At 40.2% G+C, this 18,968-nt stretch overlaps 1 protein-coding gene and 2 long non-coding RNA genes across 4 annotated transcripts; all 3 read right to left on the bottom strand.

Annotated features, from left to right (window-relative positions):
• Positions 1-296: 296 nt before the first annotated feature.
• On the bottom strand, positions 297-1,929 carry LOC112178898 (glyoxylate/hydroxypyruvate reductase HPR3). Its single transcript, XM_024317174.2, has 3 exons — positions 1,389-1,929; positions 709-1,251; positions 297-563 (listed from the first exon to the last, which is right to left on the bottom strand). Exons 1-2 carry the CDS (start codon positions 1,842-1,844, stop codon positions 727-729), a joined length of 981 nt encoding a protein of 326 aa, XP_024172942.1. The 5' UTR covers positions 1,845-1,929; the 3' UTR covers positions 297-563; positions 709-726.
• Positions 1,930-5,364: 3,435 nt separating this feature from the next.
• On the bottom strand, positions 5,365-6,175 carry LOC112182372. The gene is made up of 3 exons (XR_002929416.2): positions 6,066-6,175; positions 5,892-5,941; positions 5,365-5,690 (listed from the first exon to the last, which is right to left on the bottom strand). It is a non-coding gene; the product is annotated as an uncharacterized LOC112182372 (long non-coding RNA).
• A 2,159-nt stretch (positions 6,176-8,334) lies between these two features.
• Positions 8,335-10,250, bottom strand: LOC112180221. Of its 2 annotated transcripts, none has more exons than XR_002928161.2 (4): positions 9,746-10,250; positions 9,603-9,680; positions 8,660-8,710; positions 8,335-8,556 (listed from the first exon to the last, which is right to left on the bottom strand). It is a non-coding gene; the product is annotated as an uncharacterized LOC112180221 (long non-coding RNA). The 2 variants fall into 2 exon arrangements; XR_005804765.1 differs by having other exon boundaries at positions 9,603-9,668; positions 9,746-10,247.
• Positions 10,251-18,968: the final 8,718 nt, after the last annotated feature.

Genomic DNA, 18,968 nt, shown 5'->3' with positions numbered 1-18,968 from the left:
CGTCCGTCTGACCCGTGGCGTCCGTTCGGCAAGCTCCGCCGCTCCGTCGCACCCCGAGCCGAGCTGCAGCAGCGCCGTCCGCACTTTAACAAAAGTGCGGACGTCCTCTTCAGAACGCGGTCGTATATATATATATATATATATATATATATATATATATATATATATATAATCTTTCAATATTCTATGTAAAAGGATAACCGTTCAGAGTAAACCTTTTACACCAATTCATTCCTCCATTCTCCGTCTGGTTTCAAAGAATGACAATAAATATAGAGGGAAGCTACACAATGGCATAGAAAACAAGCATCGATTAGATCATCCGCAACATTCAAGCTGACTGATACATTGGAGCTGCATATGTTTTCGGATGAGAGACTAAGACATATTGATTCCGCAAGGGGTGGAAGCCTCTTGAAAACCAGAGCAAGAGTTCAACAATTATCATCATTGGCAAATTATTTACACAGACCACAACCAAAAGATAATACCAGTAACAATAAAACTGCAGTTCTTCAGCACTGTCTTCCCTCCTTGCCTTATTAATTGTTCAATTTTGTACCCTGCATTCATTCAAAAGAAAGTGCTGCAAACTTTCTAAAAGAAAAATTACAACAAATGTAGCAGAACCTCCAATTTGCAGCTACTCAAACAGCAAGCAAACCAAAATGGCATGCAATATGCTTAGAAAAGTATGAAGATACTAACCTGCAAACAGAACTCCACTCAATTAATCACAGCCGGAGAAAGCAACGGTTTGTTTGAGAAAAATGCTTCCAAATTCCCTGTTACTAATTCACCCAAAGCCACGATAGCTTCATGGGTAGCGACAGCTTGATGCAGTGACAGCACAACATTATCCAATGCAAAGAGCTCTTTAGGAACATCAGGCTCATTCTCAAACACATCCAAGCCAGCACCCCTTATCTCTCCTCGCACCAAACACTGCACCATTTCCTTCTCATCGATAATAACTCTGCGCCCTACATTAACAATCACGCCCTCTCTTCCCAACGCAGACAATACTTCCTTGTTGATCATGTGGTGGGTTTCCGCTGTCAATGCACAGCAGATTATGAGAGCATCACTGTCTGCTGCAAGCTCACACACATTGGAATAAAATTGGTATGACAAAGATGGCTTTTCACTCCTCGAATTGTACAAGACAGTGCAGCCAAATGCCTCCAATCGTTTTGCAACTTCTAACCCAATGTTGCCCAATCCAACAATACCGACCTTCTTTCCTCCAATCTGAAATTTTCAATCATCATAAAGCCCATAAATTTTTCATTACATCATTCAACCTAAGTTTCATGCTTAACCCAAATAAGTAAATATTTAATTTAGAAATGTGACTATATATATGAGTAGCTAGAATTGCTGCTAACCTTAGAACCAAGAGGATAGTCTCCTCTGGTAGCCCAGAGCCCATCCCTAACATACCGATTCGAAGCCGAAATCTTTCTCATGACATCAATGAACAGCCCCACAGCCGAGTCAGCAGCGTCCTCAGCAAAGGCTTTACCGGCGTCGACGACGGCAACGCCGCGGCGTCGACACTCGGCCAAGTCAACGTGGTCAAGGACGGCGCTGGTGGTGGCTATGACTTTGAGGGAGGGGAGCAAGTGGAGGATTTGGGCGGTGATGGGTGGCCCATCGGCGGAGGAGATAAGGGCCTGGACGGAGCTGGCGTGGGTGGTCAAGAACTGGTCTTGAGGGAGAGGAGAGTCCCAGGCTTTCAGTAAGTTGAATTTTTGAGAGACTATGGGTTCCAAGAGAGCAATGGTTGGGCATCGGCGAAGTATCAGAACTGTAGGGAGCTCACTGTGATTACCATCTGCCATTGGACTTGCCTTCTTTCACTGTTGACAGAGTGAGAGAGGTTCCTCAAGTGGGGGTTCAGGAGACGAGATATCCTGAATTGTTTTCTTTGGGCGAAATAAATTTCCTAAAGGATCCAGGACTGTTGGTGTAGCGGACTAAAAGAGTTTAGGTGGCCCAGGACATTAGTGGAATCTTCTGCAGGTTTGAGACACCACTCAATTTTTTTATACCCAAAAAAAAAAATCTTAAAGACTATTTGCCTGCTTCTAAAATTTATTTAAATATACTTAGTGTTTAAGGATATCTCTATTTGTGTTTGGTCCAAACTCTAGGTTACTTAACCTAGTGGTAATATGGTTTAATTAGAAGAGTCTAGAGATTATCTTTCCTTGTATGATTCTAACTCTATGCATTGTAATCCTCCATATAAAGAGGCCTCTATTATCAATGAGAATACACAGCAAATTTCTCTCGATTTCTAATTCCCTAAAACACGTTATCAGCACGAAGCCCTAACCCTGAAAACCCTAATTTCGTAAATCTCGAAATCCGGCAACCACCACCCTACATATCGAAGCCCTAATCCCAAGGAACCTAGAACCGGCGACGGAACCACAGGAATCGGCCGGAATAGACCCGAACCGGCCATCGGAAAATCCGAACCGGCCCCTGCCTTGTGCCTACCCTCTGCGAGCCTTGCCAACAGCTGCCGAGATCTGCCGAGCCCTGTGCCTGCACCTGCTGAGAGTTGCCGACAGCCCCTGCAAGCATCTGCCGAGACCTGCTGACAGCCCCGCGCAGGCCCCTTCCGAGAGTTGTTGAGACCTGTTGACAACCCCGCACAAGCCCCTGCGCTGCACCTGCCGAGCATCTGTCGACATCTTCCGACAAATCCCCTGCACGCCATCGACAGCTGTCGACAGCCCAGCCTAGCACCTGCAAGAGCTGCGCAGCAGCCTTGCAGCAGCTTCGCACAAGCCCTACAAGGCTCTGCCACCTCCGCCTGCAGCCACCACCAGCTCAGCTCCGGCCACTGGTGACCACCACTTTTCCGGCGACCTCCGGCAAAGTTTTCCGGCCAATTTCAAAGTAAACTTTTCTAAAAGTTCCCGTTTTTGAAGTTTTTTTTTAATTCTTTTCTTCTTTTCTCGGGGACTTGCAACCTCCCTTCTTCTACCCCCCTTTCTTCTTCATAGGGGAGACCAAAAGCCGAACTGTGGGGGTTCGTACTCACTCCAAGCTTAGAGCTTGTAGAATCCTCCAAACTTAGAGTTTGTTGAGAAGAATACGATCAACCACAAACATCATTATTTCGATCTAATCCAACCCCTCTTGGAATTGAATTTCTTGGAAGCGACTACGCTCGAAAATTCCTAATTTCTTGGAAGCGACTACGCTCAGAAATTTAATAGTTTTTCGTGGTAGCCTTTTCCGCTCCGAAACTAACCCTAATCTTGTGTTGTTTTTCAGGATGAGTTACCTGAATAAGTTAAACTTTGTTCCACTAGAGACAAGTAGCACAGGATACCATAGGTGGGTCCGAGATGTGCGCCAACATCTTAAGGCTGATGGACTTTTGGAAGCCATCCAAGAGCCTAGTCAGAACGTGCTTTCCATTGAAAAAGCTACTGCTTTTGAAGAAAATCAAGCTAAAGCCATCATTCTCATAACAAGGCACATGAATGACGCGCTCCAAAGTGAATACCTCAATGAGGAAGACCCAAGAAAGCTATGGGTTGAACTTGAGCAGCGATTTGGCAACGTTCGTGACTCCCTGCTTCCTGATTTAGAAGTGCGATGGCATAGCCTCCGCTTCTGTGATTTCAAGTCTGTGCTTGATTATAACTCGAAAGCTCTTCGTATCAAGTCTCTGATGGAGTTTTGTGGCCAAGCCATAACTGATACGATGTTGATCGAGAAGACTCTCTCTACTTTCCCCATCTCTGCCCTGATGATTTCAAAGAATTATCAGATTGATGTGAAAGCAGGACGCATCACAAGATTTCATGGCACCATGAACGTAGCTGAAAAGCACGACAACATTCTTGTGAAGAACTATAACGCTAGTCCCGTGGAAACCAAGTCTATTCCGGAGTCTAACTATAGTCGCGCCTCCAAGGGAGGACGCAAGGAGCGAAACCCTAAGAGTAGGGACAATTCTGGACGTTTTGGTCCATATTCTCACCCTAAAGAGGAAGGAAATCGCCAAGAGAGGCGTGCACGGAACCGAGGAGGTCAACGTGTGAAGAGAGAGAGAGGCGGAGCCTCCGACTATGGTGGTGACGCCACCAAGAGTAATGGTCGTCCAAATCATGCACCAAAAGCATCTCGATCAAGGGAGCTTGACCATAAAGATGTTTGTCTTCGATGTGGATCAAGTGGACATTGGGCAAAGAAGTGTACTGCATCCCAGAACGTTGCAAACGCATACAAGATGTATCGTGAAGCAAGGGAGGCAAATTACATGGAACAAGAAGATCAAGATGGCGATCTTGATCTAAGGGTGGAAGACTACAAGGGTCAAGACCCAGAAACTGGCTATTTTGATTAAGTCTTTTTATTTTCCAAGAGATGTAGGCAATTGCCACATTACTTTTATAGTAGATGCCAATGATATTAGTCTTTCTTCAAAGTAGGCGTATTCAATGTAAGTGTGATGTCTAGGAAGGTTTTGAGATAAGTGGTACTTAAGCGAGCTTTGCTCCACCGACATCTCTCTACTCACCTGGTCACATTTACATTAGAATTACCGAAAGGAGTTAGACGACTACCATTGTTTTGCATTAACTAGTGTATTGGATTAGATTTCCTTTGGTTAAAGAAATGATGATGTAATTCCATTTGGCTTATTAATAAAAGTTGAGTTCTTTTCATTATGACTCCTTTTTAATTACGAGCTTTTCTTTTAGGAATGGATGAACTACAATGTCTTGCGGATAGTGCGACTACGCAGACCATTCTACGACATAGGCAATTATTCTTCGAGATGTTGCCTACATATTCCTCTGTGACTACGATGGCTGGGCCATCAAGTTTAGTTCAAGGACATGGAATGGCACTAGGCCAAAAATGCTAACAGACAACGGACCAAAATCATTGTGTGATTTGGACGATCTCCGTTGTGTATCGGAGCGTTGTGTGATGAAAAATCACACAACGGTGCTGCACCGTTGTATGACATAAAAACAGTCAACATATTTTTGTTATAAGTGTTGTGCCTTCCCTCGACAGATGCTAGGCAAAGCTGCTGCGCAGCCATGCCATGCGTGGCAAGTGCATGCTTCAGACAACAAAACTTGTTTTCAAACTGTTGTTGGTTAAGCTCGTCAGACAACATGCCTTTGAATTTTACTGTTGTGTGATTGCTCCTCCCACTTCAGTTTTTAGACTATGACTGTTGTATGATTTAATTTCACACAACTAAATTTTGGTGTGTTATAAGAAGTCTGTTGTGTGAATTGTTGCTTGATTATTATGTAATAATCCAAATTTTGCATAATTAATACTCCATTGTTATCTAAATAATAGTATCAATCCATATTAGAAAGAAATCTGAATGCAATTCATCAATTCAAGTACTCCAATCCATACATTAAAGCATCAAATGTACCATAAACATAGTATTTCTCAATCATTCATACATTAAAACACAAGAACAACATTGAGAACAATATCACTAAAGGCTGAACAGCTACTCTTCCTTGAACCTCTTCTTCACTTCATCCAAGCTTTCAATATCTCATATAAATGACTTTATCTCTCTGTTTTCAAATACCCAGCAAATCAATAATCTCAACTGCAATAGTATTCCAATCAATCTTTGGAAACATTTGCGCTCCCCAGAAACAAAAAGTTCTTTTAATTTCCTGCACACCGTAAACATCTAACTTTAGAGTCAAACAAAAGAGCAGAATTGAACTACCTTCAAGTACAATGAATCATTAACTAATGAGTAAAATTTTAGATATATGTACGCTTAATTATAGATATAGAAATACATGGAGCTATTCAATAAACCAAGATCAGTACTTGAAAAGCAAACACCAACTAAGATAAAGATCACTTACACGTAACGTAGACTAAGCAAACTCCACCAAAATGCCCACCAATCTTTCAGCTTAAGACAAATATATCAATTCCATTAGTACTCAGTGTTAACTCCCATGTTTGATTACCAAACTGCCCAAAATGGGATTCTTTTGAAACCCTTAAAATGATAGGAATCCTCTTAAGACACTTACTTCTGCCACTCAAACCCAGATGGGCATGGGTTGAACAAATAGGGAGCAAAAAGCCAAGAAAGTGCCATGAACCAACTGGTCATTGTAAGAAGAATGTATGATAGAGCACTGCCATCATCATATCTATAAGCAAGGTATACTATGAACAAAAGAACTACTTCCAACCTGCAAACCAGAAGGAAAATAAATTATCAGTACACATACAAAACCTCCAAATCAATTTTCTTTTATAGGAAGCACATATTTCTTTGCTAACAAAGAAAAATATGGATTATACCTTTTTTTTAATGCATTATCTCTTGATATATCACTAAACTGCACATGATAATTGACCATGTCTATGTTGTGAAACAACATTGCTGGGAGATTATACTTGAATAAATTAACTTGCAAGTAAAAAATTAGAAATATCCCAACATATCTGCCAAATTTTATTACTTCCCAACCTTCCCAGATGCTATAGCAATATAGAATTTCATAATTCACCATTATATAGTGCAACTTGTCAAAAAGAGAAGAGCGAAGAGAAAGAACAGGAATCACACCCTTGGATAAAATGACTGCGGAAGTAAAGCCTGTAATTCTCTGTAAACTTAGTATGCCGGACTACAAATCCCTTACCAATTGCTTGATAGTATTAAAAAAAATAAGCAGAAGCCCAATTGACAAAAATCCCAAACTGAAAACAAAACCACTCAAGAGCAATCAAATCAAAACTACTTGCCCTCTTTGTGTTTCCTCAGATACTACATCTAAAAAGACATGACTATACCCTCAGATTCAGCTAATTCAGCTACTTTGCTCAACTAATAGAATAACTTATTTTCATTCCTTGTGACTCCTAATGGGTTTCCACCATAAAAATGTGCAAAAGGAACAAACTTGATCCTTGGATTCAGCTACTTTGATCTTCATATACACAAACAAATTAACTTATTTGCATTCCTAGTGAATCCTAATGGGTTTTCTCCACAAATCTATGCACAGATTCATAACACGAAAGTAAAAAGGTAAAAGATCTGGGAAAAAAATTACCTTATGAGGTTACTTGGGGACCTTTCTGGGAGGCTTGGGACGGGTACAGCTCACATGAGGCCCACCATACTATGGATCCCAAAGTCAGAGAAAAATAAAAACAAGGCAGATGTGATGCAAAGCTAAAAATCTTCCACTGGTAAGACCAAACTGACCCATTTGAAGCTAGAATGCCTTGGTCGAATAGTGGCTAGCGGTCCTTAGATAGATAAAAGGAAATCCCCAAGCTCAAAGATGTACGCAGGCTAATTTCTTTTACCATCTCTATATCTGTAATGAGTACTTGCTGTATGCTTACTATAAAGTAACAAAACAAGAGTTATCGAGAACTTCTTTTCATATTGTCACTACTTACTGTAAAAAGACAGGTAGGATAACCAAAAGAAAGGTAAAGGTAGTAAACCACAGAAGTCCATCTTGTACTAATGGGCATTCCAGCCAAATTTACAACACCAATTGAATCTCGAATGCTATCTTTCCACTCTGACTCCTCTGCAATTACGATTCCTGGAAAGTTCCCGACTACAAATAGCAAGAAAACATTCACGTATGTAACCAAATTATCTAAAAAGAAGGTACAGACAAGACTAGATTCATATTACCAGAAAAATAAAAGCAGTGACATTTAACAAAGAAACCAAGAGTTTTCTGGAAGTTAAATTTGGTGTTAATTTTAATTTGTGTACTTATATAATAGTTTGGTAGATTAGCAACATTCCAATTCCAATCGAAAATTGTTTGTGTTACTCGTCTATGATCCTTCCAAGCCTAAAGCCTTAAGCTATTAGTAAGCAACTCCAGAATGCATATCAAGCGCAATTCAACTCTATGCACTGACACTAACATGTACACCCACAAAACTGAACCCAATGAGGACATATATGAGAGCAACAGAAATTACCAGAACCAGTAACTTAAGGAACAACCAAGCTCTATACTAACACTAATGAGAAACAGAACCAAACATGTCAAGCATGAAACAATAACACATACTGTTTGGAAGGGAAACATATTAGTAGTAGGCTCAATGACTATTGAGTACTGGAAGGAAAACATAATCGTAACTTCTCTAAGTTGCCATAGCCTTTGGTCAGTGATCCTAAAATTCAAAAACCATCATATATGATGCAAATTAATCAGAAATATTCAACTTAATTAAGTAGTATTTACCACACTATATGAGGGTTGGACTAGAACATTTAGAACATTTATAACCGTTTGTAAAAAATTTAGAGGAAAAAGAAAAGGTATTCTTCCATTGCTTTTTGTGGTTTCTTGGGAGGGGTAAGACCAATTTCGCATCCTTCCAAACTATTAACCTATCTCTAATGAGTAGTTACTCCAAGAGTTTGCAAAATTGGATTTAATTAACTATAAGTAGGCAATACCTTCTTACCCGGAACAATTAACTCAGCCTTTGATCTAGACCGTGTCAAGACATGCACACTATGATTATCTGCATTCCAATTTTGGAATAGAAGAAAGTTCGATTTTAGTGCAACAACCATAGACATGTAGTATAAGTATCAGTTTCATAGACAATAGGTGTTAGGAATGACCTACATGCAGCCTTTAACCTGGCAACGTCATGTTCTGCATCTCAGACCAAGCTGCAAACCACACCAAGTAGTCTTATTAACCACATTCATTCTTTATATATATATATTAACCAAACCAATCTGCTTATCATCAGAAACTATACTTCAAAGTTAGAAATAAAAAGAGCCAGCAGAACATTAACAAATTTAGCACTTGTGTTAATATATATATATATATATATATATATATATATAGGCCAGCAGCAACATTTATACACAGCTTAAGATGAAATTATATAATCTTGATGTGAATCTGATTACTACATTCCAGGTTATATAATTTCAAGTTATAACCATGGAGAAGGGACTAAAGGGTTGTATTATAACTTGAAGCAATTGATATGACAATAACAGTATTTACATGTAAATCTAAATGCCACTTAATTTGTCCTCTGACTAAGATTCATTAGGAATCGGTTATACTATATCTTCACTTCCATATGTAATAGATTTCATTAAAAGAGTAGAAATACAATCATGCTTTGCTGAGGGTTGTAGGTCTTACAAGATTACCAAAAGAAAAAGGGCCATTTATTTCAAAAACTCCAGAAAGAAAGGAATATGCATGCCCTAAACTGAACTAACCAATACCTCTAGTGAGAATTTTTGAACTAATGATAAAATTTGGGTTAACTTGTCAGAGAGACATCAACAATGGCACATACGCATACTTAACTTTGTGAAAAGATGAAAAACAACAGGTGTATAGGGCATCCCAACACAAGGCATGTATTCGATGACTTATGAAATATCCCAAACATACTATATCCAACTAATCTCCTAACATACTGTCAGAAAATAATTAGAAATCATATAAAGTTGCAAAGAAGATAATATAGAACCCGTTAATACAGAAATTGAAATTGAAATTGTAAGGAAGAAACTTGGGATATGAACAATATACCTGATAACAACACTGGTATTGGCTTGAAAAGCAACGAATGAACTCCGGTCTTCCACAGCGCAATACCTGATAACAACACTGATTTGTACCATCCACTGTCAAAACAAACAACCAAATTAATCCATTTCGAGAAAGAGACGTACTGAGTAATCGATGAGCCGTGAGGAGGCTCTCTCTAGAGGCATCAATTGGGGCCAAGAGGAACGTGGAGGCCTTCTTCTTTAGCTTCTAGTCTTGGATTCGAGCGAAGAATTCGTCCGGGTGCTCCGACGGAGATTCTTTTAGGGTTGACTTGGGGTTTGGTGACGGGTAGGCTTTTAAGAACTGGAGTTGATGGCTGGGTTATGGGGTTTTGGTTAGGTTTTGGTGGCTGTGATTGGATTTGGTAGAAGAAGGTGTCGGATCCATTGAGGGTTTAGAGATGGAAGATTTAGGGTTGATTTGCAGAGAGAGAAGTGAAATTAGGGACAATGAGGACTGGACTCTGGGGAGAGAGAAATTCCCAAAGCGCGATGTTGAAGGATATAGTTGAGATTTCTGGGAGAGAAGAGAATGAAGAGAAGACGAGAGTGAGACAGGAGGGATGAGAAGAAGTTTTGCTATATTTTGACGAAATGTCGAAGACGAAAAATGAATATTGGTTGGGGGTGCTTCTATCTCTCTTTCTTCTGGGACGCATATAGATTTTTCTATTTTTTTTACTCATGACTCATACAACAGATAAATCAAATTCTGTTGTCGGATTATCTACATATAAAATTTGAGTTGAGAGTCTGAGAGGGAAAACTCCCGCCTATGTACAATCACAAAATCAGTTTTTGAGTAGATGCTTATCCTTACTCATTCAGACAACATAAATATATCATTACGTTGTAAGAACCTAAAATTATCACACAAGTAACCAACATTTCAAGAAAATTTTTGTCATTTTTGGGAACATCCAAATCTTGCCGCCTACATTTCCCTCACTTGGACAACACAAGGCTAAACACTGTTGTATGACATTTTACAAGTTACACTCATACAACATAAACAAGCAAACTGTTGTACTATGTAGTAAAAATTAGTGCATGTGAGGTAGAATTTGGAGCCAAATTTGAGTGAAGGTAGGAGGGAAATCTGCCGCTATTTTTTTTATCATTCACACAACAAAATATTCTTATCAGTGTTGTGCAATCACCTTCTACATAAAAACATCAAAAATTTTATGGTCTTCTACAACGTGAGGTTCTTAATCGTGTTGTATGATTGACTTTCCATCATCACACAACATCTTTTTTTTTTTCGTTGTGTAAAAACTGTTGTATGTTGAGGTTATTGGCCTAGTGTGGCCCAATTCCTTTTGCCCAATGGCACCTTGATAAAAGTCACTGAAGCTCTCTACGCTCCTAGGCAAATCAAACCTTATTGAGGTTTAAAGATATAAGAGCCAACGGATTCCATGCGGAAACGCATAGTGAGAACGAAATAGAATTCCTTTGCATTACCTCTAATGATTGCGGACGGAAGCGCATCTTAGAGAAGCTTATGTGTCAATCTAGTGGACTTTATGTCACTACAATTCGACCAATTGAATCCAATAATGTCATAAGAGAAGATCTCTTAGATTCAGACACATATTGGCTTTGGCATGACTAAATAGGATATCCTGATCGTGATATGATGCTCTGTATACTTAAGACTTCACACGGGCATCCTTTCTTCAGAGTGAGAAGAAGCAAGAATCAAAAATTGATTCCAGGACTTAGCAAGACTCCAAAAATTGCAGCTTCTGGCGCTGCTGCTATCTTGGGCTGCCGAAAGGCCACCTCTGTCCCTAGTGATGACACCATAAATGGCGCCAACCATGAGCATGACGCCATGGTTGCTCCTCCTAGTGGCCATGAAGCCACACAAACCAATTTCCATGACTCTAATGCCATAATGGGAGATGTAGTCACACACTTTGCTTCTAATAGCGCCACAGACGCTCAGCCCTAACCAAAATCTTCATTGGTTGCTTCTAAGGCCCCTCGCTCATTTTGCAAAGCTTGTTCCTTCGGGAAATTAGGCCCGAGACCGTCCTATGCAAAGGATCCTAAAATACTTATTCCGTTCTTACAGAGAATCCAAGGAGATATTTGTGGACCAATACTTTATGGTATTGGTTGATGTGTCGACATGTTGGTCATATGTCGGGATGTTGTCCACTCAAAATGCTGCTTATGCTAAACTCCTCGCCCAGATTATCCATCTATGGACTCACTACCCTGACCATCCTATTAAGTCCATTCGACTTGATAATGCTGGGGAGTTTACATCGAAAACGTTCGATGACTATTCCATGTCACTGGGGATTGATGTAAAGCATCCAGTTCCCCATGTTCATACCCAAAATGGTCTCGCAGAAGCCGCTATTAAACGACTACAAATGATAGCGTGGACATTGGTTATGCGCACCAATCTCCCTGTTTTCGCTTGGGGATATGCAATATTGCATGCAGCAACGCTGATTCGTCTACAACCCACGGCCACCCAATCTTACTTTGCGTTATAGCTAGTGACTGGGTACGAGCCTGATATCTCGCATTTACGCATTTTTGGGTGTGCCATCTATGTGCCTATTACGCCGCCACAACGTACTAAGATGGGTCCACAACAACAAATGGGCATCTATGTTGGCTATGAATCTCCAACTATTGTTCGCTATCTTGCACCCTTGACAGGCGATCTCTTTACCGCTAGATTTGCGGATTGTCACTTTGATGAGACAGTCTTCCCATCGTTAGGGAGAGATAAGAACACAGATGTTCCACAGGAACGACATGAATTGTCGTGGTCTGTCCCCACTATGTCTCATCTCGATCCCCATACCGCACAGTCCGAACTTGAAGTGCGACGAATAATTGAGCTCCAGAATGTAGCAGATACTCTGCCTGATGCTTTTTCTAATGTTGCCAAAGTGATAAGATCACACATACCTGTTGCAAACGTGCCTGCAAGGATCGATGTTCCAAATACTGGACATCACGCCACTCCTATGACACCAGGAGATGGCGCCATTGCCTAGCATGGCAATGATGTGGCGTCTATGGCCGTAGGTCCCGTATGGAAGTGCGGTAGACCAATTGGTTCGAAGGATACTCGCCCTAGAAAGAGAGCGAATAATGCACAAACAAATCCTTTGATCATCGATACTCAAAATCCGTCCCATGAGAATGTTCCGGATTATGGTTATGTCCAAGAGACATCATTGGGGGACGCCTCAATGTCAGAACCTATCCCTGAGAACGTAGAGATCTCTGTAAACTACACTAGTGTACATGAGACGTGGGAAAGAAACTCCATCATCATTGATGATGTATTTGCGTATTCAGTGGCGCGTGAGATTATTGAGACTGATGACATCGAACCACGCTCCATTGATGAATGCCAACGTAGAGCTGATTGGCCAAAGTGGAAAGATGCGATACAGGCAGAACTTGATTCTCTAGCAAAAAGAAAGATATTCAAACCAGTTGTGCCAATACCGCCCAACACCAAACTAGTTGGTCACAAATGGGTATTCGTTAGAAAGCATAATGAGAAAAACGAGATTGTAAGATACAAAGCTCGCCTTGTGGAGCAAGGCTTCTTACAACGCCCTGGAATCGACTACGAGGAGACCTATTCTCTTGGAATGGACGTCATTACGTTTCGCTACGTTGTCAATTTGGTAGTTTCCGAAAAACTGAACATGCAGCTTATGGATGTGGTTACTGCGTATCTATATGGGGATCTAGATACGGAAATATACATGAAGATTCCAGATGGAATTCAGTTACCCAAATCAAGTGGCTCTAAACCACGGAGCGCGTTTGCGATTAGATTGAAACGTTCACTATATGGATTGAAACAATCTGGACGGATGTGGTATAACTGTCTAAGTGACTACTTGATTGGAAAGGGATATGTCAACAATGAACTATGCCCATGTGTGTTCATAAAAAGGACAAGTTCCGGATTTGCAATAGTAGTGGTTTATGTCAATGACATGAATATAGTTGGCACTCTTAAAGAGTTCAGAGAAACCGCTGAACACTTGAAATCCGAGTTTGAGATGAAAGATCTTGGGAAAACATGGTTTTTTCTCGGTTTAGAACTTGAGAACCATAGAGATGGTATCCTGATTCATCAATCAGCTTATACCCAAAAGATGCTTAGGCGCTTCAACACTGACAAGATTAAGCCTTCAAGCACCCCAATGATCGTCCATAGTCTTGATCCAAAGAAGGATCCATTTCGTCCAAAAGATGACGACGAAGAAGTGCTAGAGGCAGAAGTGTCCTACTTAAGTGCAATAGGCGCATTGTTGTACTTAGCACAATGCACAAGACCAAATATCTCATTTGCTGTGAACTTGCTAGCTAGATATAACTCAGCGCCAACACGACGCCATTGGACTGGTATTAAAGATATCTTTTGATACCTAAGTGGTACGATCGATATGGGCTTGCTCTATCCCTACAGAGAAATTATGGATTCGGACCCATCAAGTGCCATGGTGGACTGCGTTCCCTCTCCCCATCCCAAAACGATATAAGTGTTTTGGAAGGTTTTGCTGATGCTGGGTACCTCTCTGACCCACACAAAGGTCGTTCCCAAACTGGCTATGTTTTCACCATGGGAAAGACCTCGATATCTTGGAGGTCTACAAAGCAGACCTTAGTCGCTACCTCTTCGAATCATGCAGGGATTATTGCTCTTCACGAAGCAGTTCGTGAATGCATATGGCTTCGATCCATAGTTACGCATGTTTGAAGCAATTGTGGTTTGAAATCTACCACAGATCAGCCAACGAGCATTTATGAGGATAATGCTGTTTGCATTGAAAAAATGAAGCAAGGTTACATCAAAGGCGGCAACACCAAGTATATCTCGCCCAAATTCCTCTATAATCAGCAACAATAGAAGCTCCTCAAGATCAAAGTGAACCAGGTTCGATCTGAGGACAATGAGGCAGACTTGTTTACTAAGTCATTGCCCAAATCGACATTCGAGAAACATGTGGCAAGAATTGGCTTGCGGAAATTATCTGAACTCCCATGATCGTAGTCATCAAGGGGAGGCGCAGACATGTTCACCTTGAAATGTGAAGGTGCGTTGTGCTCTTTTTCCCCTTCGACCGAGGTTATTTTTGTCCCACTGGGTTTTTGTTACTCGGAAAGATTTTTAACGAGGCAACGAGAGAAGCACTGCGTTTGGACAACACAAGGGGGAGTGTTTAAGGATATCTTTATTTGTGTTTGGCCCAAACTCTAGGTTACTTAAACTAGTGGTAATAGGGTTTAATTAGAAGAGTCTAGAGATTATCTTTCCTTGTATGATTCTAACTCTATGCATTGTAATCCTCTATATAAAGAGGCCCCTATTATCAATAAGAATACATAGCAAATTTCTCTCGATTTCTGATTCCCTAAAACACTTAGCAAATTTTTTACATCCAGCAAATCTCTACTACAATAAATCTCTACGCATGAACTACCTACTCAACTGAGAATTGCCTCATTTACCAGTTATAACCAATTAGAAAAATCATGATCTGAACATGAATGCGGGAAGTTATCAATGCTCAATGGGCTCACCACGATTTACTGACTATAAAAGATGGAAGATGGATGATCAACCCAGAAAAAGAAAAAAAAAACTGAATTCCTGCAATTTCAATTTGGTTTTTTTTTTTTTTTTTTCAAAAGAACATTAAACTGAATCATATTTGGTGAGAATCAGTGAGCAATTAAGGTATCAGATTTGGACAAAGCTTTAAGGTTATATTAAAATTGATTTCTAGAATCAGTTCATCTCTCTACTTTTCTTTGTCAATTTTGTTGTTCTCAGTAAAATAAGATACATGATTATGAAATATGTTTTAACTATGTATGCACAGGTTACAGAAGTGGATTTGATTGTTAAAAGTAAGTTGATGGGTTTTGGTCCACAACTCTTATGGTGAAATATGAATGTTTATGTCATATTGATTCTTTCTGGTAAAAGTCTTGAATCTGTTTCTTTATGTGATTGCAGCTAGATGTGCAGTACCTTTATCTTAATGCAGCTATTGATTCCAGCATAGGCCTTAGCCCAATCCCTATTTTAGAGTTATCAATAACAATTGGAAGTTACTGCAAAATTGGCAGAAGAGTGTTTTTCGGTATCGACATGAGGAGCTACAGGCAGTTCAACAATGACTTGAGTCTTTGCCTTTTTCAGTTGAATAGGTGGAAGAAAAGAAGAGTTTAACTGCAAGATATCGGGAATTACAATCCATGGAAGAGACCTAGTCAAGACAGAGGGGTAAAACTGACTGATTGAAGGATGGGGACAGGCAGTGGCTGAGCCAGGTTTCGATTTAAGGTAGGGCACTCATGAAATATGAAAACTTACTTTAAAAAAAAAATATAAAAAGGGAAGCTAAGGTTGTCGCAATTGGACATGAGATTTTGTGAGTGGAATTACTTGCTAGATGTGAAATTTAAGCCAAAGTGATATACATCTTGTAAATTGTCTAAAGCAATAACTATATTAACTTTTATAATTCAAAAGTAGAACAATAGCACTACATACGTAATATATAATTATATATATAAACACACATGTTCAGACCAAAAAAGAAAAGAAAAAAATAGATCCTCAAAGGTTACAACAAGAAGAATCAAACCCATGACCATTTTGTTAATGATTCAATCAGACAACCACTACACGAGAATAGCTTTATTGCATTATGGAGAAGTTAATATATATTTGTACTTAAAAACTCTAGTGGGTCACGGGACCCACTAGGCCCCTAGGTGGCTCCGCCCCCTGGGGATAGGAATACAGCTTATTTCCATCAGTGTGCATCGATGAGAAAACGAAGGAATGCCATTAAGGGGCTAAATAATGAGTTTGGCCAGTGGACGACATCTGTTGGGGACATCGAAAACATTGTTACAAACTACTATTCTAGCCTGTTTACTTCACAGGGAGCGAATGAAGTTGCATTGCACACCATATTGGATGTGGTCCCTTAGCAGAGTTACTAGGGATATGAATCGGAAGCTCCTAGCCCCTATACCGATGATGAGATTCACCAAGCTTTGTTTCAAATGCATCCGTCCAAGTCCCTTAGACCAGATGGGAAGTCTCCTTTCTTTTATCAGAAGTATTGGAGTATAGTGGGACTAGATGTGTGTTTTGCAGTCAGGGAATGCTCAAGTCGCACTCTATGATGCGAAAGAACAATTACACGCATGTAACTCTTATTCCCAAAGTGGAGACGCCAGTGGACATGATGCAGTTGAGGCCTATTGCCTTATCCAATGTTATTTATAAAATTTGCTCTAAAGTTCTAGCGAATAGGTTGAAGAGGGTTTTGAGTGTTGTTGCTTCTTTGTTGCAGAGTGCCTTCATCCCTGGTAGGTTAATCTCTGATAATACTTTGGTTGCAAATGAAGTGGCATGCTCTTCAAATGCATATCAATAGGAGGTCAGGCGATGAAACTTTCGCTTTGAAGCTTAATGTTAGCAAAGCCTATGACAGACTTGAATGGGAGGTTTTGCAACATATTCTATTGATACTAGGTTTCGCTTCTACTTGGGTGGATTTGATAATGTTTGGTTTGACATCTATATGGCACTCCTTTAATCTCAATGGAGAACCAAAGGATTATTTGACTCCTCATCGCAGCATTAGACAAGGGGATCTACTCTCTCCTTATTTGTTTATTCTCTGTGCGGAAGGCTCATCTGCATTGATTTCTCATTTCATTGAGCAAGGTTGGTTACAGGGAGTAAGGTTGGCTCTTACGACTCCAAAACTTCATCACTTGCTTTTCGCAGATGATAGTTTGTTATTTAGAATGGCTATTGTAGAAGAATGCTAGCAAGTCAGGAATATCTTGTATACATATGAGCTTGGTTCTGGACTGAATGTTATATTAATTTGGATAAAAGTAGCGTTGCTTTCTCAAAGAATGTCTGATTGCAGACTCATATGGAATTAGCTACAGTTCTGGGTGTACAACGGGTTGACAAACATGAAAGATACTTGGGTTTGCCTACACATGTGGGTCGGTCAAAAGTAGAAGCCTTTGATTATTTGAAAGAAAAGCTTTCTAAGAAGGCTGTTAGATGGAAGTCTAAACTGCTCAGTAGAGGAGGCAAGGAAATTCTTATAAAAGCTGTAGCGCAGGCAGTGCCCATGTACATCATGAATTGTTATTTTCTCCCTTAGGACCTACGTTATGATTTACATTAGTTGTGTGCACAGTTTTGGTGGGAGATTCTTTTGATAAGAAAAAGATCCATTGGCAATCGTGAATGATTATGCATTCCTAAGAATGAAGGAGGTATGGGTTTTAAGGACCTACATCTTTTTAACTTAGCTATGCTTGCGAACAAGGTTGGAGGCTTCTATAAAATCCGGATTCATTGATTGCTCGTTTGTATAAAGCTCTATATTTTCCAACTACCTCTTTTTAGGAAGCAGAGTTGGGTCAGCAACCTTCATTTCCATGGAGAAGTGCATTAGAAGCTCGAACTGTTTTGGGAAGCAGAGTTGGGTCGCATTGGTTCACGTTGGATGGTGGGTAATGGAACTGAAATTGAGATTTGGAACCATCAATGGATTCCAATAAACCAATACCAAGGTATGTAGTGAATCCTTGGTTGCTGTCCCTTGAGGATGATCCCAAATATGTGTCCGAGTTTATGCTTCCGGGCCCAGCTTCTTGGAATGTGCCTCTGCTGCAACAACTTTTCTCACATCGTGAGGTTGAATTGATCAGAGCTATACCTCTTAGTCATCCTCTACCATCCATCTGATAAACTGGTGTGGCATCCCCATAAAAAAGGTATCTTTACTACTACCAACACCTACTTTGTGGCACGTGATCTTTCTCTTAATCAAGTTATGCAGCCTCCGCCTTTTGATGGTTTGAAAAGATTGTGGAAAACGATTTGGAAGGCAAAAGTTCCATAGAAGGCAGTAGCCATTTGTGTTTGGAAAGCACGTCAAAGCATTCTCCCTACCAGAGAGAGGCTTCTAACTCAAGGATACGAAGGGGAAACAACTTATGTGCTTTGCAATTGTCCTCTTGAATCGGTGGGACATGTACTTGTTGAATGTCCTATTGCCAACGAAGTATTGGGGTTCCATTTCTTTGCAGCTTACGGTCCCTTTATATCCGGTATTTGCGTTCAAGGAGTGGATGTTGGAATGTGCTACAAAGACATCGTTGCAGCAATTAAAAAAGTTCATGATGTTTTGATTTGATTGTAATAGGAATGCAACTTTACGAGAGGATACGCCTCAACTCCCAACTGACATAGCCATAATCACTTTAGGATGGTTTAATGAATACAAGTTAA

Source organism: Rosa chinensis, chromosome 1 (genome assembly GCF_002994745.2).
Source record: "Rosa chinensis cultivar Old Blush chromosome 1, RchiOBHm-V2, whole genome shotgun sequence".
Lineage (NCBI taxonomy): Eukaryota > Viridiplantae > Streptophyta > Magnoliopsida > Rosales > Rosaceae > Rosa > Rosa chinensis.
This window is presented reverse-complemented; position numbering and strand designations above follow the sequence as displayed.

Bases quoted from the DNA above. Each gene is read 5' to 3' on its own strand.
- LOC112178898 (XM_024317174.2), bottom strand. From the start codon at position 1,844: ATGGCAGATGGTAATCACAGTGAGCTCCCTACAGTTCTGATACTTCGC. The intron at 1,252-1,388 runs GTTAGCAGCAAT...TGAAAATTTCAG, and splicing joins ACTATCCTCTTGGTTCTAAG to ATTGGAGGAAAGAAGGTCGG.